The sequence below is a fragment of the Onychostruthus taczanowskii genome, unplaced genomic scaffold, assembly GCF_017590055.1.
Source record: "Onychostruthus taczanowskii isolate IOZ18803 unplaced genomic scaffold, ASM1759005v1 scaffold65, whole genome shotgun sequence".
Lineage (NCBI taxonomy): Eukaryota > Metazoa > Chordata > Aves > Passeriformes > Passeridae > Onychostruthus > Onychostruthus taczanowskii.
In genome coordinates, this window is record NW_024504233.1 from 2,279,488 (window position 1) to 2,305,055 (window position 25,568).

The window sequence follows — 25,568 nt, forward strand, 5'->3', positions numbered from 1 at the left end:
ATTTAGTCTGGTTTGGGTCTCACTGAATAGAGAAAAAATAGGAATAAATAAGAAAAAAGACAACATAATGAGTGTTTAAGAAGCTAACTGGAGTAAAGAAAGCAAGATGTTTATGAACTTCTCTTGCAGAGAGTTGATAAACTGATCGTCTAAACAATTCTGCAGAGTAATTATTAAGAAAAGAACTGTGGAACTGTCAAACAAGCCCACAAGAACATATATCTGAATTTTTCCCTGCAAATGCTATAGCCTAGAGCTGTTTTTGAAAGACAGTATTTGGAAGAAAAGTAAAATGAGAATGATGATTTCATTACTTTAAACAGATTTCTTCCTTTCTTTCATGATGCCGTAAGAATCTTCATCACATCATTTTGTTCTCATGACTTCATTTACAGCTGACAAAAATATAAAGCATGGAAGGTTTTTATATTTTACTGTATAAAATTACAACACAGTGATTCAATGACCAGATACTAGTGGAAAGAAATCTGACCTGCACCAAGAGGAAAGAGATGCAAAATGATTATACAGAAGTTCTGAGTAACACAATAAAGCTCTTGACCACTTCTGACTGTATTTCTTTGGGAAATTTTTTTAATATGGACAAGCACAAAGAACAAAGAGAAAGAGGAGGTCAGGCAGCCGTAAGAGGAAATTATGGGAGCACAAGCAAGAGCTCTCACTCTGTGAACACGACAGAAACAAACCACAACAGGCAAGGGCAATGCAGGGTCAGCAAGACAGGCCAGTGAAGATGGGCGGCAACATCCCAATATTTTGGAGACTCATGAATATAGAAAGGAAGTCTGTACCCAAGTCTTGTTTTCTGTTTTAAAAGCAATATAATTCTAGTAGCAACACAGCATCTCAGGAGTTTTGTCTGTTCTTTGATTAATTCAGCTGCCCATCTGTTTAGACCATGGCAAGTTTTCTGCCATTTTTCTTTGCTCTCTATGCAGAACAAAAATAGAACTTCCCACCACATCCTGATTCATTCATTCAGTTTGATATACAGTGTCATCAAATTTGCCTACATTTCAAGAGTAGCAGCTGTCTCTTACTTGCAAAAAGAGAACAAATACCAAAAAAAACCCACCCAAACTATTTTTCATCTATCAACTGAACATACCAAAAGCAGCAAGTATTCAGCCAATAAAGTGATGAAAATAAAAATATTTACCTAGTTTGTTCTCCAACTTTTATTAACAGTTGCTTATATCTCCACTTACTGAAGATGCCATACATTTATTTTTTACCCTTTCAGAATTCCCAAAAAAAAGGGTTAAAAAAAATTAAATCTTCCTTTATCAGTAGTCTTAGCATACAGCAAACTTCATTTCATCAAGAACAACAAAAGACTAAGATACAGTACAAAAATTAACACACAAAATAATGGTACTAATAGAAGTACCTATTAGCATCAGAAGGACAAGTCAGTAGAATTAAACTGTGGTCTTTCCTTTAAAAAAAAAAAACCAAAACAAAGAAAAAAAACCCAGAAGAATGCTGCAAGGATACCACAGAACTGAGACAGAAGCATCTTCTCAAACAGAATGTTATTTCAGACAAAATCAAAAAAAGACATTCACTTACAAGAAATTATAAGCCTTATAAAAAATGCAAGGAAAATTTTCATGTTTTCCATTTTAGTATATATTCTTTCATGTTAATAATCAGACTTAGCAAGACTTCTGCTTAAACTCATATTCCTTAGAAAGCTCTGGACAAAGTCACTTTACATAAATGTATTTTTAGCCAACTTTCTTTGCAAGGATTCATTTCAGTGTTCCTTATTGAGCAGCCCACCTACCGTCCCTCTGTTCCACCTAACATTTTTGCTGATGCAAAAGAGCAAGGACATAGAGTGTTCAGAAATAGAGATCACCTACTGAAATCCAATATACTTGCAGAGCAACTAATATAAAATTTCCAATACTGCATCACTTTCCTTGTCTCTGCTGTTACTGCTGAGTGGGGCTTCTTAAAACACACAGCCACCTGCTTAAATTCAACAGTAGTTGTTTACATGCATCTCTCTCCCAAAAAAATCCCCTTGGGAAAACTGATACAGCATGAAGAGGTGAAACTCATGCTTGAATCATTAACTCTACTTCCTAATAAAAAGCATGACACAGTAAATACAGAGGCTATCATCCAAAATCTCTATTCTGAGCAAGTTATCCATCTAGTGCAAACACTGACAGTGCAAATTTTTCAAATGCAACTCTGAAAAATTAATATCAGTCCCCACGTATTGTTTGCAGGTCATTTCAAACAATAAAAGTATCCAGAACTATTATCCAATAAAATCTTCCAACTCTCCCTGCTCTTTAAAGGCTCACAGACAATTTTAGAACCAGTGGGCAAAGGTGGAGATGAAATCTCAAAGCCTATTGGAGCAGCCTGTGTAAGTTAAAGGAAGTTTACTGTCACGTTAACTTTTCGTAGCTGACTGACACCATTATTTTGCTGTGTGTACAGCCAGAACTTCCACAACAACTTCAGGTGTCATATCTGTGAAGGCAACTGACCACAAGACAAAATGTTGTTGATTGTCTAATTATTTTACCAGAAAACCTGCCCACTTATTCATATTATTCCAGAGGCAGACACACACAATGGCTGACTCACAGCAAAACTAACAAGGCTGCCTGGCAATTACCCAGCCCAATTATCCCACTGATTATAAACTGGGGGACCAGCCAGCTCTCATTCTGCCAGCATTTGTACGTAACCCACACAAGGTAAACTGCTGCTCTCACTGTGGTTACTCGTGGCTGACAGCAAAGGTGACAGTGGAGCACCTGTCACACACCCCAGTGACACACATGGATGGAGGAAAAGCTTACCAGAAGCAACTCTACCACCCTGCCAGGGCTCTGTGCCTTCACTTTTTCTTTTAAGACTTCACAGCTCCATCCACAGCACAGCCACTTCCTCTCAGAACACCCCACCCTGCTTTTTTACCTGCTACACAGCTAACAGAGATCGACAAAGTTGAATAGGATGAACTATTTTTTAATTACAGGAGGCAAAAAAAATTTAAAAGAAAAAGAAGATTTTAGCAGCCTTGAAAAAGGTTAGTGGCAAAAATTAGCCTGACTGGTTCAAAGCCCCAGGTTCCTCCCTTAGGAAAAGGCACATAAAAATAGTTTAGCTTTGATCTGTAATTAGCACACTCTGTGTTACACTATCCTATTATATTAAAGGCTTCTTCAAACTACACTCTATCTTTTGAAGCTTTTTTCAAAAATGAGTAAGGAAAAAAGCTAAGGTAAAGGTGATACAGAAAGCAAAAAATAAACCACTGAGGGAAAAAAATATTTCGAAGCTTTTCACATATATCAATGATGTAACTTCAGCAAAGTGCCAAACTCTTCTATATTATAAAATACAACCATATGCTCAATAAAAATACTTTGTGTGAGGAGGTTTGGCGTGGGGGTGGTGGTACTGGGGGTTTTTGTTCTTTAAATTAAATCTAGCAGTCATGGAAAGAAAAAAAAAGCACGAGAGACACAGATACTGCTGAAAGCCAAAAAAAACCAGATTCCATATTTTAAAATCTCCAATTATGGATCAAGATAAATCAGTATTGTGAAAAGAAACAAAGTACACAAACACACACACAAGACTACTTTAAAAATACTTTTCCCAAAACCATTATGTCAATTATTTGGACATAAATATATGTATAAGGAAAATCTCAGAATTAGAGCCACCACATAATTTCTCCCCCTTGAGAGTGTGTGCATGCAATTTTCAGTTCTGTTTTCTTTATATTAGAAGACCCTTTACTCATTCATTCATGACACTCAGCTAATGAGCAGTTTGAAAATATCTCTAGGCTTTGTTTATTGTGCACTATTCATAACCTATTATCAAATATAAGTTTCAGGGAGGGATACAGTTTCCTAGTATGCTTTGTTGGAATATCAAATTAATAAAATATCTTCACAAATGGCCTTAGAAATGATGAGGTAGTAATATCCCCATTTTACAGATTAGAATGTGGGCCAAGAGTAGAGATCAACAGGGTTACTTAATTCTGGCACCAATTTAAGCACCTCCTTCTCAACATACATAGCTTTATGAAACAGTCCATCTTCAAAGCACAGTTTCCACTCAGAATGAAGCTGTGAATGCTAAATACTTCTACAAATGGAGACCCAGAGTTTTGCCTTGAATGTCATAAACACAGAAAAGGCAATTAGAATTATCCCCAAAAAGCAGTGGTTGAAGTGGTTTATTCAGCATCCCTTAGGAAAAGAACAAGTAAGGATAGTCTTTGGAAAAATCTTGAATTGTACTAATCGCAAAACCTTTGTCTTCCAAATTGGCTGCCTAGTAAACAACCATTGCAGCAAAGGAGGCAGCACAGCTGCAACCATTTCTACACAGAGTAGCTGCACCCTCAGCAGAGTCACATCCCATCCTGTTCCCAGCCAGCCTGACTAAGCCCATCCAGGCTCTCTCCCTGCAGTCAGTTTGTCTGCCTCAAGGATCCTTGCCCCATCTGTCCCATTCTCCGACAACACATCAGCTCTTCTCCAACCTCCCTGTCCCCATGTCCAGTATTGGAAATCCCATTTCATAATTTCCCAATACACTACTCTTATTCTCTTACACTCCTCAGTCTCTACTCCCAGGGGCATAAATTCCCTGTTTGCCTTCTCTCAAACCCTGCTAGCCAGCCAGCACAGGTGTGCTTGTCCTCCTTTTCCCAGGCAGAGCCTCTCTCTGTGCCTAAGGATCACTCAGCTACTTGTCCCAGCCTACTCCTCGGTCTGCCTTGTCTTCTGTCTTCTCCACATTCATCTCAGATTATTCCCTTTCCCAGGTTGTTAGAAAGAATAAACACCCCCCACACACAGGAAAGCTTCAGCCATTCCAAAGCATCTAGAAAAGGCTATTTCTGGCAAAGCCACTCCAGTCACCCGTCCTACTCCAGGACCAAGCACTGACAGTCACGCAGGTCGTGTCAGCACCGACAGACGCAGCAGGTTCACACAGCTCTACACGTACAGAAATTCTCCATTTCTGCAATTATGCTCCAGCAATTTCTGTTAAGCACATATGCTAGAAGAATTGAAATTTAAGTAAATTTTCACAGCCATTACTGTAAGAAAAATCCCCCGAGTTTTATATCTGTTTCAAGGCACAAAGGGGCTTAGAATATTTCAGATTCAGTGGCTGCAAGATATTATAATGAAGCATTGACATGCAACATTTTAGTAGGAAATTGCTATATTTTGACAAACTGAAAACATTCTCACACAACTAAATATTTGGCAATCCTAGCAGCAAGCAGTTAGTCCTGCTGGACAATGTGTGTGCATGGCAGAAAACAGCTTCTGCAACACTGCCATTCAAAATACACAGGAACCATCATTTTTCCCATCAGCTTTCCAAACAGGAACACCAACTATCTCCTACAACTGCTCAAGTTTTAAATCAATGTTTTGGATAGTAAAAAGACAGATAAACAAACAATAACCTTCAGTTAGTAGCTCAAGGTTTCCCAAAATCCTGGAAAGGGCATGCAAAATTTAACACCTGGCCTGCTAAATTCTGACACTGCACCTCTTCCCTACACAGTGTTTCCCTAACTTCATATCCCCAAAATTCTTGCAAATATCACAGCAAAAGAAAATTACTGCTATTGCAATTAAACAGTCAAACTACAGCTACCATGTACTATCAATACTTATCAGAAAACCTACTTTCTGCAAAACCATCTCTTCATTTCTAGCACATTCCCAGGACAGCAATCCACCAGAACACAGTTGGAAAAAACCAAGTGACAATTCTCCATTCCCAGCAACACAACCAGCTTCACTGCAGAGAGAATGGGCAAATATGGGCTCTGAGGCACCCAGGGCAGCCAGCCCTTACACAGGTAAGCTAGCCAACCTCAGAGTGCTGCAAAGAAGTCTCAAACTCCAGAGCAATCTACTTTGGCATGGGAAGCAGGGGCTGCATTCCAGACCATGTGGAGAGGAGAAATTGCCTGATGCAGTTTCATACAGTGATGCTCAAAATATCCACCACTAGTGAAATATTGAAATTAGAATCAATGAGATTTCAAACAAGTCTGAACAGAGCTCCAGCTCCTGCAAGGAACAATTTAGATCTGCATCAGTTACTTGAGAAGAAGTGATGATTCCTGCATTTGGACTAGGCTATAAAAAACAAGTTCAAGGACAAAGAATTCACTGGTACTAGCTATAGAAACTGGAGATATCAATAAGAATTTCATACTGATGTTTTAAAATACTTGTTATTTTACCCAGCTAATTATAGTATGTTTATCTTTAAATAAAGTTGAAAAAATACACACAAGAAGTGCTGTTTGAGGAGTGGCTGAAGTGCCTAGGTGACATTTTGTAGAATTCAAGATATTTTTCATCTATCTTGAGAAGACTACACACATATTTTCAACTTTTCAGATTAAAGCTTTTATGCTTGTTTCCAAAACATGATTAACTTCCTTAAGATCTGCATGACATATTCAGTTTAAAGTCTGCAATTTTTTTTCAGCGTACTAATATTATTTGCCAGAAGAACCTAAAAATAACTGCAGAAATTGAACAGATTTTGAAGTTAACTTCTGAGATTAAAAAACTCCAAGATTTTAGTGCCTTGATAACATCCCTTCTTGCAGGCCTATTTTACATTGATATTTAATTTTATATTTAACCTTAAATAATATGCTAATTATTCTGCACAACAATTCAAGTTCTCTTGTTCCAACATCTTCAGGACAGACTTTACGAACTAGCTCTTTACTGAATTATCATCACGTATTTTCTTTATTCAATTACTAGATTCCTCTTTATTTGTGACAATTTCTTTATCCAATATATCAACTGCTGCTTGAAAATAAGAAAACAAATGAAAAAACTCACAGAAAATTTTCACTTTGTCACTGTTTGTGGCAGAGGAGAACCATGACTAACAAGAAAAGGGACCAAGCCTCAAAGTTGCCTTACAACATATTATTGTATTGCAGAAGGAGGTTGTATTATGAGTTAGCACCAGTTCTCATGAACTACCCTGAACCTTGGCAGCCACGCACTATCACATGTTCTGCAGTGGAGACCACAGACAAACAACAGACCATGAGCAACTGGGACTTAGCACCAGAGTTAATAATGATTTACTTGTAGTATCTTGGAGGTAATAGTATCCAGCAATCTAATTCAGCGGCAGAAAAATCAAGAGTTTTTCCTTCTTCACCATGCCACAGAGGGGTTACACAGTGCTGAGGCACTGCAGTGCAAAAGCAGCTGAGAGTCAAACACAAACATTTCCCCCTCACTGATGTTTCCCTCTCAGTTTTACTGGTATGCCAATATGCCACATTCAAGAATTCTAACAGGCCATTAAAAGCTGTTCAGTAAGGAATCCTCAATTTTGAACTCTCTTGCTTGTGAGAATGGAGGCTATGTTGAAACATCTCCCTGTGACAGAGACAATTTAAAAAATAATTAAGGTAAAGTGGATTAAATCTGTGTATGTACATACATAAAAACAGTGGCAGAGAGAACACGAAATACCTCTGCTTTCATTATGTGATATGTAAATGCCAATGCACAGCTGCTTTTTTTTGGACATATAGCAGATTCTATGAATTCTATTAGAATACATCTGAATGCACCAAATGATTTTCCTCAGTTGCCTACTCAATGGGGACAAAGAGAGCATTATCCGCAGGTGACAAGAGGGACAATATAAAAACTGGGGCAGTAAGGATGTCGTTCATTAAGGGAAGAACTAAAGAATTCATTAAGGTGCACTGTGAGGCAGGCAGCCTTGTAAGTATTCTCTGATGTGCCAATAATGTCATAACAAATACCTAAGTAAACTAATTAAGTAGTTTTGCCTCACATTAACATTGGTTTTAGTGTCATTCAAGCTGTGGTCATTTACAATTTCAGAAACATCCTTGATCCCCTCTAAAAAAATCACACAAGCCTGGTACCCAAACACTGTTCCAAGGGTGTCTCGACATTCTCCAACAACTTAGAGCAACAGTCTAGCAAGAACACTGGAAACAAAGCAGTTTATTTGTCTTGATAACACAACATAGTTATTTACCTTAATAGTGTGACAGGCAGCCACTCTTCTAAGAAGATGCTATACTACTACATATCATTCATTTTCCAGGCAATTTTTAAAATACATTTTCAAGACTGGTAAGCCCCACATTTAAACTCATATTGTCAAAGTAATCTACCAAATCATTTCCTCCACCAGCAGCATGAAGACAGTGCATTGTGACACCTCATACATATTTAATAATAGCCTGATAGGCTGTCATTAACATCAAACAGCAATCTAAGTTTGCTACATTAAACATGATCCCTGTGTTAAGAGGACAATCACAAAGTGCTCCAAGATCGAGCCTGTAAGAAATACCCACCGACTTGAACAAGGTGTAATGAGGCCAACTGCACTGAAAAAGTCACACATAGGATTTTAAATTAAATAATAAAAAAAAAGCAAGGGAAAAAAACAAAAAGCTTCAGTGGGTCATAAGACCAGACATGCCATAAGGCAATCTGTCACGGAGTACTCATATTAGTAACTGTTGTGTCAAAACTGAACATTCAAAAGAAAAGACAAACCTCCCTTTATGTTTTATGAAATGTAAGCCCACAGAATTAATAATTCATGAGATGAAGAAAAATATCACATTTGGCTATAAATATTAACAGACGCTGTCAACCTGCTTAGAACTAAATTTTGACTGTCCTACCTCACAATTATCAATTTAGAAAGGAATATTCTTCAAAAGCTCAAAAAAAAAAAAACAGCATGAAAGTCATTAATGAAGAAATTAACATTCTCTATTCATGTAGGTCCCAAGCAAAACAGCCCAACTGTGTTCTGTGCCTGGTGCTGCTGAGTGAACACTAATTGACTGGCATTGTTTGTGCCCACAGTGGTGTTGTGCTGTGTTGACAGCAATAATGCTGGTGTGCACACAAGTAAAAATGCTAAAAGGACATACTAGACCAAAGATACAGTGGAATAAGGGAATGGAAGAAGAGGAAGTAGTTGTCAAATGACAAAGAAACATTAAAAAAGGCAGTTTAAAACCTCAAAGAAGTTTTAGAATACAGAATTTTATACAATGGGTCTTGGATAAATTTTACTGATTAGCTAAATAGGCATTTAAATATGACCAAAAAAACCCAATTAACCCAGAATGCACAACCACATATCAGTAAACTCACTTCATGTGATCTCCAAGAAATATGAAATATATTTTTAGCAGTTCAAGTTCGAGATCTAGAAGACACTTCTGCTGTATGGCCACAGTTCTCTGTTTTCGCTGCTATTATTGAGAATAGAATATTGGAACACAAAACACAATTCTGCCAAAATATCCAGAATGCCATTAAAATGGATTGTTCTAAATGGTGACAGTGCTTTTCCTCACAGGCTTTTTTTCTTCTCCCCAGTGCTAATATAACTTCAGTCTACTTATGGCCCCATCTCCACTTACATTCTGAGCAAAATGGTAAAAATACTTGCATCAATATTGGCATACACTAAAAAAAAAGAAAAAAATCAGACTAAACACCTTACTTTTCTCTACAGATTTTGATATTTTCACTGCATTTCACCCAGTGATCATCACAAAGAATGAGAAGTTGAACATGACAAGCTCTTATTTTTTTAAAAAAGTTAATTCCTACCACATTTCACCCAGTGATGATCACAAAGAATGAGAAGCCGAAGTTGAACATGACAAGCTCTTATTTTTTTAAAAAAGTTAATTCCTACCTTTATCATTCTAGAGAGATCTCCAGCATCTGCTAATTCCAACACTATGTTCAGTTCATTGTCTTCAATGAATGAGGCATAATATTTAATTACATTGGGATGATTCAGTTGCTAAGAAAGCAAAATAGTAATTCACATTTTAATGTAGAGCACACCACATGTTTTAAGACTAACATAAGAAACATTCTTATTTAGGCAAACAAAACAACCCCTAAATTCCACTTCACTATGATACAAATTAGAAGAAATATATGCGGATAAGAAGCATTTACAAATACTTTGCAATAACAGGATGGCATTTTAGCATCCACATGGTGACTGAAACTGCCGTTTTAGAGGAATTTTGTTTCAATGTATATATCCAATAGCATGCTAAACTTATCTGGAACAGCGAAGTCGATTTCTGAAGTAAACAGCAAAATCAATTTTTGAAGTCAGGATTTTACTGTACAAAAGACACAATATTTTAATTTTGGCAGAAACTTTTACTAGAAGTGTTACTCATTCTATCAGACTTACTTCTCAATATTAACTTCTAAAGTAATAAAGATCACAAAATTCTTCAAAGTGAGGTATGTAAAAACTCTACACAAATCAACAGTGGACACCTCAATTATGTCTATGAAAAACATACCACATTTTTTTGATGATGGTTGCACATTTTCTAAACAAATCTTTTACCTTAAGAAGATCTATTTCTTTGATGCAGTCAGCACGGGCTTTGGCATCCATTAAATCAAATATCTGTGCACAAGAGATAAAACATTTTTATTAAGTGATAAAAATACAGTAAATAGAGTAATCATCATCATTATCTCACAGCATCCATAAAGCAACCTGAATTATGCATTTCATGACAAGATGTAATATTACAGGAAGAAATATTTCTAATGCTGTGATGTCCTGATTTAGTGCTGTGGCCATTCTTTTAGCCCCCTCATAGGAAACAAATCCATTTTAAGTGCAAGCTTTCCAATTACTTAATTGCCACCTCTGCATATCTGTTCCAACACACAGCAATAATTTAGCAGCCTTATAAATGCTTCAAATCTCAGGCTCCTATCCCATTCTGCCACACCTTTTTCACAAACTGATTCCTTAGTACTGAGCAGACCTTTTTTTCCCCTTAGTCTTGCTACCGTCTTCCATTTCAATTCTAAATAATGCATATTATTTTACTCTTGGGATCAAAACTTCATTGTCACCTCCAACTCCTTCTCTCCTATTTCCTTCCCTTCAGCCAGCAAAGAAGTGTCTTGGGTTATGCTATTTGTTTGTTAGAGCCCTTTTTTGTAAGCCCTCATCTGTGACCTTGATTTTTATAAGCTTTTACAGTTAGACATCTCTGCTCTTCTTTTTTTCCCCCATTTCGTAACTACTCCAAATTATTTTGCAATGTATCTCATTTTTGCCTTCTCCAGTTAGCCTGGAGAATTAGAATTACTCTTCACTAATTTCAATTTTTGTTTGAAGCACTTTTTTCTACCATTAGAGTCTTTGTCCAAATTCTACACATCTGTATTTAATGTAATGTCTATTTTCACTCCCTTTTTCACTACCTCTGGGTTTTCACTTCAGTAATGTGCACCTCCATACACTATTTCCCTTAAAAATTACCAAAATGCTACTTCCTCTAAGAATCCTTCCTCTCTCATTTGTGATTAATTTCTGAATTCAACGAAACAAAAAAAAAATAATCTCCAACTTCTTTGCTACAGTCATAGGGAGTCTAATGATTTTCCTAGGAAACATTTTAGAAAATCCTAAATATTACAGGTAGCATATTAACTGAGGAAATACTGAGAAGGCATAAAATAAAATATTTTTTGTTATAACCTGAGAGACCAGAAAACAGAAAAATTTATACAGCATCTCCCAAAAACAACCAATGAAACTGTACCAGGAAGCCAGGGAAAAAAGGGAACAGGTACAAGAGAGCATCTTGAGGGTTCAATTTTTCTGAGTTCTAGACAACGGTGAGATAAGTTCATTCCTTATAAGTGATACAGAGATTCAAGTCCAAACACCCTGAAAAACCTAACCAAAACCCAGGACAGAATTTCAGACTAAAAAGTGTACAAAAACGATCTCCTTGTAAGATTGGGAAAACTACCAGAAACACAGTTTCAAGATTCAAACCAAATGAGCTTCATTGTGTGACAAAACAGGGCAGCTTGCACTTGTTCATGTGTGTTCCAATATGCCAAGAGGCACACTAATTTACCTATTCCAGGAACAATTCCCTACACACCTAAGCACACAGGTTTTCCAATAAAAGTTTTTTTACAATCTCTGCCTCTGCTAGGGACATAAATTAGTGCATCTCATACAGCAATAACAAAACAACAAAATCAAAACCGTAGACCCAGGTCTGTGAAACATCTAGAATCAAGGCATAGGAAAGAAAGACAAAATTTTGTTTGTGTATTCTGGATAGTACTCCCAGTACTTCTCATTTGTTATTAAACAGCATGGAATAGACTAGACCAAGCAGCTGCTCTCCCCAAAGGACAGAATTAAGTTTTATAAACATGACTCCCTCTACTTGTGTTGCACTTCATAAGCATCTTTGCAAATTTGTCACAGCTTCAGCTAAACTGAGTATTTCAGAAATTACCTAAATTAAATATAGCAAGGCAGTAAAAATAAGTCTTATCTGATCCATACAACCACAAATACAAACAATCTTAAGATTTACTGTTTAGCATTCTTGTGGTTCTCAGATTTTGATCTAGATGTAACCTCAAAAGACTACCAACAGCATTTCCCAGAAATCCAGAATTTCAGTTGCACGGACATTAACTTCCTCCACCAAGATCTGTAAAAAAAAAACAACTAAAAAAGGTGAAAAATATCATTCAATCCATGGTCTATGAAGAACCTCCGAATCACGCCAGATGCAAAAAGCTTTCAGAGATTTTCTCTCTGAATAGATGAACTTTTGCCAAACTGCTGCAGTTCAGACCAGAGGATGCCTGTGTACCAAGCCATGTCAGCTCACACAAGGAGGTTACTGTAAACACAAGGAAAAAACCTCCGTGTTCCTCACCAGCAGATGACTCAACACTGAAGAACGTCTTACCCTGAGAAATGGAAGTGGCAACAAAAGACTTGAAGAACATCCTTTCAAGTGCATGTCAGAACTGCACAGGGCACCTGGCCGCACTCTGAGCTCTGTTCAGCAGGAGAGGCTGCCCTTTGCCCATGGTTTGCTGCAGACTGGCCATCAGTGTAACACTGTGGAGGGATGGCAGTACTTCCATCACCACTGGAACACTTTACACCTTTGTGGGCAGATTCCTTCCACCTTCAGCTCCTGTGACTCAGCAAGCCCAGCTGAAAGGTCAGCCCATGCTCAGCGGAGTGCTGCACACAGATCTCTCTCACACACATCACCTTCACTGCACAGACAGTACCCCACAGCCATCAGCAGGACACAGGTCCCACCCACCCCAGAGACACACTGCCCAAGGACTTGCAACCTTCTGTCCAGCCCTCCCTGGGACTGCACTCGTTTTCTGAGCTTGGTTTTAGTTGTAGCAGCACATCCCTGCAGCTGAGCAACTTCACTGTACCTAAGTCATTGCAGTCAAATGACTTGTTTCTAACCTGGTTTTAGATCCAGCTCAGCTCTGTGCAACTGCACGGACTGGAAGAAATTACAGCAGATACAAGAAAAGTCTAAAAAAACTGTGGATTTTTGGATAGGCTTGAACAATAAGCATTTGGATCAACACAAACTGACTGTTTGAAATCAGACCCAGCAAAGTCTCACTACCAGCATCCTCCTCCCAGCAGAGCTCAGGTCACTGATGATGCTCCATATATCGATTATTGGAAACTAGCAGTAACTAGACAACAAGTGTTATCATCACTGTAACTGGCTAATCATAAAAACTACTGTATTTAGATTAGGCTCCTAGGGTATTAATCAGACTAACAATAATTCGAATTCTTGACTCCACTTATGAGGTCAGGATCACAGGGTAATTCAGTTTGGAGGTAAGCTTCTCTAGTCAGCACCAATTCCACACAGCACAAACTGCAAAGTGTCATATATTCTTATTTAAACTTTTAATTCTTTCCCCCCAATTTCTATTTTCAAGGACTATAACAAGATTAACAATTCTAAAAATGAATTATGATTGTATTAAAAAACCTAATCAGCAGCAAACAACATAGTAAATATTTTTATGATGTGACAGTTTTCATAAAGAATGTAATCAAAACGTCTAATAGTGGTAAGCTTTTTACCTTAGTTAGCAATTACTAAGGGTGAAACTCCTTAAAACAATTAGGTAAATACAGCTGAAGAGATTTAAAGGAGCATCTTAAAAGCCCTTATCAGTTTTTTTTCCCACTTAGCAAGCTCACTGAGTGAAATAAACCTTTTTAGCTCTCAGTTTTTCATCTCATCCTGCAATCACCTGTGTACAAAGGAAGAGTAGAAGGACAAAGATATATTGGTAGTTATCACACTTCTGTGTGCTATGCAACTAAGGGATCTCTGGTAACTTTGCACTCAATCTCTTCTCTAGTACCTTCATGTAAGCATAGATTATAGCCTTTTTCTTTCAGCATTCCAGAAATGTCAGTTGTAAGTACTGTCAAGAGATACTGGTATTTTTAGAATACTTCCTAAGCTGTTATAAGCTTCAGAGCGGGAACTGTTCCTATGCAGATGTGTAAACTAAACAAAGGAGTTGCAATACTTGAGTTTAACTTCCTGAGTGAAATTCTTATATACACATCCCCAGAAAGCTATGGGCATAGCAAAAAGGTTTAGAACCACATGGAACCACCTGATGGAGAACATCAAGGCCTAGCTTCTAAGTTCAGACTGTATCTGATCAATTACCAGCTACCAACCACATCCATCATCTGAAGTGAAATGCCAAGTTGGGAATCTGATTCCACTTGCTATAGACCATCACTTTTCCAGATTTTCCTTTCCAGCATTGAAAAGGATAAATTTAAATTATCAACCTATGTGTGTTCTGTTCAAAATTCTGTATACAATAAAAATACCAAAAAGCATTTCCAAACCAAATCCCAAGTATGACTGCTGTAACATAAACCTTCAGAGAAGTAAGCAAAATAAAGACCCGAACACACATAAATATTAAGAGATACAATACTGAACAGCAACAAGCATTAGAGTATTTTGCCACCACAGCACTGCTGTGCTAGGACAAGAGTACTTCATAAAGTGTGGAATTACAAGTGCTTTTCTAAGATTAATTAACTGTAATTCAGGCCTGAAGTAGCAATCCACTGACAATGTACAATGAATAATGAATGTACGTCCTAGATAAAAGGATTCATTGTCTGAATCTCTAACATGGGGCCTCCAATTTTGGAATTAAAGGAAAAGAAAGATGGAGCAATGTAAGGCAGAAATGCAATTAATCTGAAATTTTCTTGATATACACAGCTTTACATACTTGAAATTTTGAGTTGCTAAGGTTTCCTTTAAAAATAGCTCCTAAAGTGAACTCATCCAGTCTTACAGTCACTGACTTAGATATTTACCACTCTTTTGTCATTTAAAGATTTGTGATCAGTAATTGCTTACTTTGCCCTTGGAGAGGTCCTTGCCCAGAACACTGCACTGCAGGGGTTACCCAGAGCTGCAGGAGCTGAGGGGCACTGCTGCTTCCTCAGGCATCATCTGCAGCACAGTTTGGATCTGACACTTAGCACCTGTTAAGAAACTTACCTAGAAACTTTTCAATTTACACTGCTACGGTCATAGCTTACTTGGGGCTGATCTTTTCTGATGTTTCTTTAACTCAAAATATAGCTTAGACATTTGTAAAAGTTCAGTAGTGAAGATATGCTTTTTTTTTTCTGTTTTTATTTAGGTAATATTTTAACAGCATCTCAGAAAAACAGCTCCATGCTAGAAAAAGAGATAACCAAATTATTACCTTCCTAATTACAAAAACACAAATCAACCATGGGAGAACGAAGAACAAAGGAAGCACAACAGGAAGAAAAGACCCAACATACCATTTTGGGAATTCTGCTGGTTAAGTTACTATTAAAAAACCTGAAACAGTTCTCATTGTGCTACACACCCTAATAAATACCAAATCAAGAATACTACTTCTTTCTGTCATCTGGACTCAGCAGCAACTGCAAATTCAGGAAGAGTGGTTTCTGTCACCATCTGCTTGTCCTTTCTCCCACAGCTTCTTACTGCTACTTGCTTCTGCTCACATTTTATTCCACAAACATACATTTTGTACACATTAATATAACATTTATCAATATTGTACATATTTCAGCCAAATAAAATTTTATTAGCGAAAAATAAACATTCTTGTTGGAAAGCTTCATAAGAACTCAAAACTGGCAATGCTTTAGGAACAAGTAACGGCCTGAGATCCTGCAACTCCAGGAGAGGATAACTGAAGGATTCTAAGCCCTATGAGCCCTTGACAGTAGAGACACACATGGGGTACCATTACCAAATACACAAAAAGGAAACAAGTACACACCTAACCCAGGCAGGAAAATGAAATGGGGAGGGGATGGCACAGACATGACTTGCAAGATTGGAGAGGGAGGAAGGCATGCAAGATGTGAGAAGACATGAGATGAGAATGGGCAGATAGCGGAAAAGTGCAAGTTCACATCTCAGTTATGTTACTTAGCACACTGTAGAGCATTTAGAGACACTATCTTTAGGTAGCATGAAATTCATGCACAGGTGTAAAATAGAGAGAATAAAGCCCCTCTCTCATAACTGAAAGAAGCATTTCTCCTGTTTTGTCCATGCTGAGCTTCCATTAAAAAGGCATCAGAAAAAAAGGAGTATTTTAATTTCAATAAAATCAAACATGACTGAAATCAAAAGGAAGAAGCACTACCACAGAGCAGACCCATTTTCCAGCTCCTCTGAAAAGTAATTACTTCTCAATACAAGCCATCTATGAAAATAAATTTTATAGTGAAATTAAGTATTGTGACTATATTTACCAAAAATATTTCTAGGCAATGTTAGGAGAGGTCACAGGAGCACAGTAACTGATTTAGATGGTCTTCTGTCCAAAAAGAACATCTTTAGATATCAATTATGCAAGCTGGAATGGCTGTGCCAAACACCCTGTGCTGCCATGAGCATTCTGAGCTGTCATTATATGCTTAGGAAGTTTTTCCCCTTCCAGGTTAAGCAAGTCTCACTTTCCATTCAGACAGTCGTGTCCTACACACATCCCGCCTCCACAAGGAAAGTGACTTTACACAGAACACAGCCCCTCCTCATGTGCCCTATGTTGTGATAAGACACGAAATGATGACCCAGACACTGCTGCTCTCGAGGGGAACAAAAAAGAAGCACCTTTATTTTCTGACTCCAACATTTATAGTTTTCCAAAGGTGACAGTGGATTGGAGGGTGACAGTGCCACCTCTCCAATGCCCCTGGACAGACCAAGGGTCCATCAATTCTCTCTACCTCCATGAAAGAATGCAAAACATAGGTTATTTACAGAACTGTGTGTGAGGAAGTTTGTTGAAAGAATGTAAACATCAGAAGGCTTAACAAAGTCTTACAAAATCAGGGCGACAGCCCTAGGTAATAATTTCTACTGGAAAATCAACAACCGATGTTGGACACTTAAAGACAATTAAAACCCTGTCAAAATAAAGCCATTTGGGAAAGGCATAACTTTTTAACACTATTTCCCACCAACAACTAAGTATATTCTTAGAAAATTATTAAAGGATTAAATGAAAATTAAGTAGGAAAGCTGTTCTGCTGTAGAAACCATGACCTGCATAAGGACAGTATGATGTCATCTTCAGACATCCAAAAAATCTTCTGTCAAAGTGGGAAGTCTGCTGTGAGAATACAGCTGCACATACTGACTTCTGAAATGCTGTTAGGAGTACACATGCTAAAATGCCTCTGTATTCCTAATGCAAGCACTGTTATAAAAATTTCATGGTTGGACTTTTATGACTTTCTTCAAGTACCCAGGCATTCCACATCCACCTTAATTGACATGCATTTCAAGTCACATTTGACCTTTTTGGTTTCTCACATGCTGAAAATGAAGGAAGAATCAGCCTAATGTTTTAAGACTGTTGATCAAAGTTCTCAGAATATATTTCAGCTTTTGAAGTAGTATATATCTGGCACTTTTCCCAGAAGGGGGAACCAAGACTCCTTTTTTATGACTGCCAGGACTAACCCTGCCTCTTGGTGCTGCAGCACACAGGAAATCACAGAAACAGAACAGCAAGTCAAGATATGACAGAGAAATTTACAGTGCATGCATTTAACACAGCAAAAACAAAACTACTAAAATGCAGAAACTCTAGAAAACAATCTACAGAATACTACACATATTGTCTTGCAGTCTATAAAGGCAAAAATACCCTTTCAGATCTGATGGCAGTACTCCTTCAAGTATTGTACTAAACTTACCTCAAGATCAAAAGTAAAACACCAATTTAAGTTTTGATTTCAAAATTAAACACAACGTCAGAGAACTTTCATAGTAAATCCAGAGGGTAATGGTCTTACAACTAACACCTCTGAGCAGCTCCAAACAAAAAGAGAGAATGAAAATGAGACTAGACAGAGGCATAGCTCGAGCTGTCTTTTGCCTGTGTGACAGTGGAAATGTTTCAGTCTCAAAAGGTGTTTCCATTTAAACTGCTGCTTTTGATTCAAACATTTTAAAAATTGCTAAGTGCTAAGACAAAGTATCTGAACAAATAATTAGTCCATTTCTTATGTTAAAACTGACAAGGGCTGGGCTTAATGCTTCTTGGCCATAGTAACTTAATTAGCCTGCTGCTCTTCCATCTTATGTGACATCTGCTGTTTCACTACTGGCTAAACCATGAAACTTGGAAAGTCAGGCTCCTCGAGAAAAATTTTTGACCAATGCAATTCACTTAGATCCACAGTGCGCTTGCATTTAATTACCATGTAGAGTCCCACACACAGATGTATTATTCATGAAGATGATCATATGAACTGAGCTGTATCCCAAAATCTGAACGAAATTCTGAGCAACAGATTCAAGCACAGTTTTGGTTTGTATTTGTCTCAGGTAGTTTTCAGTCTTTTGAAACAGTAACTCCCCTCCTTTTCACTATTACAATTTTCATTACATACAGACCTTATTTGATTTAGATGTTTATTCAATAAAAAATGCTAGGATTTGCATAATATATTTTCACATTAGACACCACTAAATATTCATGTTATTTCTAGATTCCAAGTTTTGGTCAGGAAATACAGCTCATTTATATGTGTTATCTTTTTCAGCAACTCTGGACTTTACTTTCAATTTCAAAACACTGGTTTGTGAAATATTATATAACGTCACACATGAATTTTTGAAGTTCTTAATTCCCTGCTATCTCTAAACGTTTAAAAATTCATTAAAATCACACCAGAATGCCACATGCCTTTCAAATTTAACTGTACCAATCCTTTTAATATTTTTATAAAAATTATCCTTACCTGAACCTTCTTCAGAGCCACTGGTACCCCATCCAGCAGGCAGGTTGCTCTGTAAACTTCACTGAACTGCCCACGGCCAATCTTCTTCTCTATTCGGAAATTGGCAAGGGTATTGTAGCCCATGTCAGGTCGTAAGGCTTTCTAGAATCAGAGGTATTGCAAAGACAGTTTGTATTGAAGGTTTAAATCAGCAAGACTAATCACACCAGTATAAAGATACATATGAAGGACTATGTAAAATTCCTTCATTCCAATGCAAAACTGTTCCAGACTATTAATCACAGGATGTTCTAAAGAAAACATTCACTGTACCATTTGTGGAGTGAGAATTGAAAATTATAAATTCTTGAGTGTATTTAGAATATTTTCAGCTTATCAGAAGTCTGAGACATAGAAGAGAAGAAATCCTATCAGGCTTATATTTGCCATGGTTCCTATGTCCTCGCTCCTGCCATCCAAAAATTAAAAAAAAAACCCCTACCCAAACCCATAATAAAGGATCAGCTCATATGACAGTATTTTAATGTCCCTCTTTCAGTGGCTATGCAGTATATTTTTATATATCCTTCTGTTGCTCCAGAAATCAAAATATGAGAACTCTCGTTTTGACAAAAGTGGTGCAGCATTAATGCTCCAGTGCCTCCCAAAGCGCAGGACCCAGCTTAATGAGGTAGTTATAGGCCTTTTAGGGAAAATGTCTGAAATTACACTTCGAGATTTTAAATTCTCTACACAGAGCTGCAAGATACAGACTCTTTAAATAGGCTGTATTTAAGAAGAATTGTGTACTTCCCATTAGAATTGGGAGTTGAAGCCTCTGCACAGCAACTTGACAAATATTATCGTGAACTACTAAGGCAGTGTGACAACCGCATGCTGAGAGCAAAGTCTCACTAATGTGTTTTGGCATGCAGGTTTGTAATCACACATTTACATATGCAATGACCTACATTTGCATGTCAGATCACACACTGTCTTGCTTTATTAAGACCGGGCACCTCCCTGTGCTTGGCGGCCAGAGTGGCGAGAGAGGGCCAGAGGGCCGTGTTTTTTGGCAGTTGAGGGATGAACTGCCACCAAGGATTAGGCTGATATGGCCTGAGCATTAGACACTTCATTAGAGGTAATCTGTTTAACAGTGGGCAGTGTATGTAAACTTCACAGCCCATTTGCGGCACCTTTTCCCCCCCATGGCCCTTCTTCAAAGGGCAGCGTGGCTGAGTGACAGCTTGTCTCATCTGCTCCCTTGTCCTGTCACACAATTTAGATGTGGAGATCTGACATGAGAAGCAACATAGCTGCACATCTCCAGCTACCACTGGGTCTCTCCTCACCACAATGCAATTTGTGGGGAATAAGCTTGTGCAGGATAAAGATTTCCTTCGGTCTGAGACCATAACGGAACAGATTATATACACTTCGCTAATGATCACATTACATTGTACTGCCAAGTAAATCAGTGAGACTCAGAATCTTATGGCTTCCATGGAAGAGATATCTATCTGACAACATTAAACTAACCAGAGCGGCTCCCTTGATTCCAATTTATTTTTTCAACTTCTGGCCAAACAATGTATTAAAACTGCAAGAATATTATTCTTTATCCTGTCTGATCAGACTCCTGTAAATTTCAGATCTCAGCCATACATTCAGTAGTAATCCTGCTCAGAGAAGAAATTTGGGGAGGGGAAAGATAAACATTCCTACTAGTGAAAAGACAAACATCATTATATACTATTTCATTTATCATGGCATTAGAGGTCATTTATACAACAAGTAAACAGAGAATCTTCAACAGAAACCATCATACCCCTTTTCAGACTTGTCACAGTCCCAGAAACCAGCTGATACACAATTTAGCAGAGGATTGCCAGGAAAGGAAAACATCCACACGAAGGCCACAGAAGTTAGTACAAGGTTTACACAGTTAACTTCTAAAAATATGCCAGACAATAACTGTCACTTTAGCCAGAGTTCTCAAGAGATGTTCTATTTCACTCTTTCTCCAAAACTTTCTATTTGCACTCAGTTCCTATTACCTCTGAGATTTACATTTTCAAAAGCATTTCATGCCCCATAAAATATCAATGAACTTCAGTACTGACCTAGACAGGCATATCCGTTCAGACAACACTGAAGAAGCCAACTAAGACTTTATTGACCAAAATACCCCAGTGTACATATCAGTGAGCCCAGCACACAGTACACATCAGTTTCTCCAGTGAGCAAAACTTCACAGGAGGTGCTTGTTCTCTCCCACTGTAACCTCCACAGTATTGCTCCATCACTGTATGCCACTATACCCAGCCAAAAATGCACATGGATTGTTAAAATAAAACTCAAAAATCAACTTGATTTTTTTAATTACTTACAGATTCAGTTCAAAAGCAAAACCAAACAAACAGTTGGACTGAAACAATGTAGAGATCCAAATAAACAGTTAAGAGTGGAGTCAAGACAGGTTTTTCCTAACTGGGCCTTTCTGTTGAAGAAATCACACCACACGTTTCTAAAAATATTAAGCCAGGTTACTTCAGTGAAGATTCCTAACCTATAAAACTAAGCTCACTCTGGCTGAGAGAGAACATTAAGCAGACTAACAGCCAGCTCCAAGATGAGAAACAGCAGCAGAAGTTATTTTCTTGGAGAAGCTACCAGTGAAATCCCAAAGGAAACTACACTATTCAATGCATATAATGCTGCAATAAAGTTTCTTTAGATTCCAAATTTATCCAGAAAACCAGCTGAAAATATGGCTGCAAACCCTTGCAGAAGATTCCCTCACATTTTCCCCCTGGTACTCAATTACTAGCATCTCATGGTTACCAATCCAAAACTTAGGGAAATATCACCCTAAAGACTGTGAATCATTGCTTTTACATTAGCTATTACCACACAGGAAAAAGATTTACCATGGAAAAACTTCCATGAAAAGTTAAACTGATTGGTCAGTTACCAACAAAAATCAAGTCACAATCTTTAGGAAACGCAATTGAATGAAACAGACAACAAAATGTTTCACTACTTAAGTCCATTGTGTGTACAATGAATACTGCACAGGGCTCTGAGTCCTCATTTTGAGGGGAATACAGGCAAACAAGGAAACAGAGCAAAACAGCAATGCTGAGCAGATATGCTTCCATAGAAGAAGAGACTTAATAAACCACTGTTCTTCAGCTTTGGGAATTCCAAAACAAACAAAAAAAACCACACCTCAAACAAAAAACAAACAAACAAACCCCAAAAAGTAAGGAATGTATATGCTGCCTTCAGTTTATGGTTTTTCAGGTCTAGTAAGAGATTAATGCTCTTCTCTATTGAGATGCTAAAATGTTCCCATTCTACTCTCACAAAAGTTCTGGAATTTAAGAGTCTACTGCCTCAGACTGCTAATCCATATTTTTCTATCTTCCTTCACAACCTTTTTACAACGTGGAAGCAGTTTGGCAGTACTATCTGCACTCCCAAAACATTGATGTAAGGGATGTGTTTTAACTTCATAGATAACAAACTCTGATGGACCATTCAGGCACTTCATTCCAAACAGCAAATGAGTTTCTGATAGCACTGACTGTGGGTGGAGGACTGCACTTAGCAGTGTACCTCAGCAATCAATCCAGTATTGATCAACACCATCTTTAATCATCTGGATAATGGGGCCAAATGTGATCTCAGCAGGTTTGCTGATGACACAGACTGGGAGGACTGAATGTACCAGAGGGTCCTGATGTCATCCCAGGGGACCCTGACAGGCTGCACAAATGGACTGGCAGGAGCCTCACACAATTCACCACAGCGAAGTGGGAACCCCCACACACGGGCTGTGACAACCCCAAAATGCAGCAGGACCGCTGGCACTGACCTCTGGAAACCAGCTCCACAGGCCAGACCTGGGGTCCCACTGGACACCAACGTGAACAGGGGCCAGCAATGCACTCCTTGGTGGCCAGGGATGTCCTGGGCTGCATTTGGAGGAGTGGTGCCAGGAGGAGGGGGGAGATCCTTCCCCTCTACTCAGCACTGGTGGGAGCACACCTGGAGTGCTGCATCCAGCTCTGGTCCACCCCTACACAGATGTACTGGAGAAAGCAAGCAGGGCTCTGCAGCACAGATCACAGGGGGAAAGGCTGACAGCACTGACAACATCCAGCCTACAGAAGAGAAGTTTCAGGGGGAATCTCATCAATGGGCTCAAATTCCTGAAAAACACATGTTAAAATACAGAGTCAGACTTCCTTCAGCAGTGCCCTGTGACAGGACAAGAGGTGATGGGCACAGGCAGAAACACAGAAGGTTCCATCTGAACATCAGGAAAGATTTTTTTCACTGTGAGGTTGACAGCGAAAGGGAGGTGGTCCAGGGAGGTTGTGGAGTTGAAACCTGATGCCTGGTTTCAACCATTGCATTTCTGTCAATGTAATGACAGAAATTCATACAGTATCACTGTCAGGAGGTATAAGATGTAGGTAAAGCCAACAGTCTGAAATAAATACGGTATTTTGAATACAGTTTTGAAACATAGTGTTTAACACTCAACATTTCTTAAGGAAACAACTGTATTCCTCTTTGTGTTTCTTCCTCACACTACAACTCCAACTTCCCAAAGTCAGTGAAGCAGGAAGAGGCAAAAATTAAAACCAATTATTTTCTATCAATTACTGGACTGATATAGAATTCATTTCAAGATCGTGAGAATACATTCTATCTGTTCACAGTTTCATTGTTACCACAAGAAACAATGTTATCCCTTTCTGTATTTAAGAAATGAGTTACAGTTAAAAAAACCCCAGATAGATGTACCTGTGGCTGAAATGGTGGAGCAGTAGGCCCCTGCATCCCTTGTGATTGTTCATCCATTCTATCACGCAACAATGTCCCTTATGTCCTGAAAAGAGAAATACAGTCATTACACTGTAATTCAGCCAGTATTATAATTAATGAATATCAGCAGAAGAACAAAGGAATTAATCTTCTCAATTGTATGCTTCAGTTTAGGAACATTTAACCAGCTCTGCACTGTTTGGGGAAGGAGGTTTTCTTATGTTTACCTGTTCTATGAAATTAAATAAATTACTATAGGCACCTGAATTACTTTATCAATAATGTGAATTAAAACTACTTGCACCAGACAAATTACTCTGCCTGATAAAAGCTGCATCACCCCATTACTCCTCAGGAGCACCAACCACTTGTTTAACTACATAGATGTTTGACCTACAGGCAGCAGAGCAAATAGCAGATCAGCAGAAGAGTTACAACTGCAGCACACATACTGCAATGCATTGATTTATCTGTAGATTTTAGGAAATATGCAAGAGTAGTTCCACCCAAACAGAAAAAAAAAAAAAAACAAACTATGTACACAGTACATTCTGACAAGCTAGTTAAGAGGCTTTTGGAATACCCTCTTAGAGCACAGACTCCATTCCCAACTGTGATCTTCTCATTTCCCACCAGGAACATGGGAGGAAGGATGCCTGCCACATTGCCAAGATAGACACACAAGCATTGACCAGTAATAAGAGTTGCAAAATGCACTGAATCATTAGCAGTAAAAACAGGAAAGACAAAAATGCAAATGCTACTAAGATATTTTTTTCCCCTCAACTAAGTGCATCCTTTCTTAGGCACTCCTGAGGGGGAGCAGGTGCAGCAGCCAGTGTTACTGGTGCCTACTGATGCCTTGTTCACATGAAGACAACACAAAAGTTCACTGGTGGCAAAAATCGTGTGTCTGATAGGGTATTATCCTTGCTTTTCAATTTATTGTTTTCTTATTCCCTGCTCCAAATCCTGAATGTTCTGGAGAAAGAAAGCCAGACATAGAACATCTTTTCTGACACCGTTAAACATTTAACATGAGGAAATTTCCTGTAATAAATTTATTCTGCTAAACCTATGCATTTCCACATACAAAGCTATTTACACTCCACACAGATTCCTATAGCTGTTAAAACACATGCAAATCTTCCCAGTAATTCCTCTAGACTATTCAAAGGGTTAGAAATAACTCTCAACAGAAAGCAGAAAACCTTAGAAAAGCTTTTCAAAGGCAATTTCAAAATATTCAAGAAAGTAATGAATGGTTTGTGCTCACTGCACTGTTGCCACACTTACAGTATTGTTGTGGTAAGATCACGAACAGACAAAAGAGTCACCGAGCAGCTCTGCAGTTTCTCGTGTGCTGTCCTTGTGTAGTAAGCAGTGGACAGCATACACAAACAAATCATTAGTGATCTGCTCTCCCTGGCCCATTGAAAGCAGTCACCCACATGCCATCCCAGCTC

General features: G+C 38.2%; 1 protein-coding gene across 6 annotated transcripts in view; it reads right to left on the reverse strand.

Annotated features, from left to right (window-relative positions):
• NEK7 (NIMA related kinase 7) overlaps positions 1-25,568 on the reverse strand; it is a 63,864-nt gene that overhangs the window by 27,348 nt on the left and 10,948 nt on the right. For 5 of the 6 annotated variants that reach the window (XR_005953846.1, XM_041420637.1, XM_041420638.1 and 2 more), the window contains exons 2-5: positions 24,082-24,166; positions 19,282-19,422; positions 10,477-10,539; positions 9,796-9,906 (exon numbers count right to left, since the gene is read on the reverse strand). Coding sequence is in view for 5 of the 6 variants with exons in the window: in XM_041420637.1 (XP_041276571.1) it covers positions 9,796-9,906; positions 10,477-10,539; positions 19,282-19,422; positions 24,082-24,138 (372 nt within the window). In the remaining variant the exon portion in view is untranslated. Of the gene's footprint in view, positions 1-9,795; positions 9,907-10,476; positions 10,540-19,281; positions 19,423-24,081; positions 24,167-25,398; positions 25,451-25,568 lie in introns of those variants that run through there. The other variant, XM_041420640.1, reaches the window with a different exon arrangement.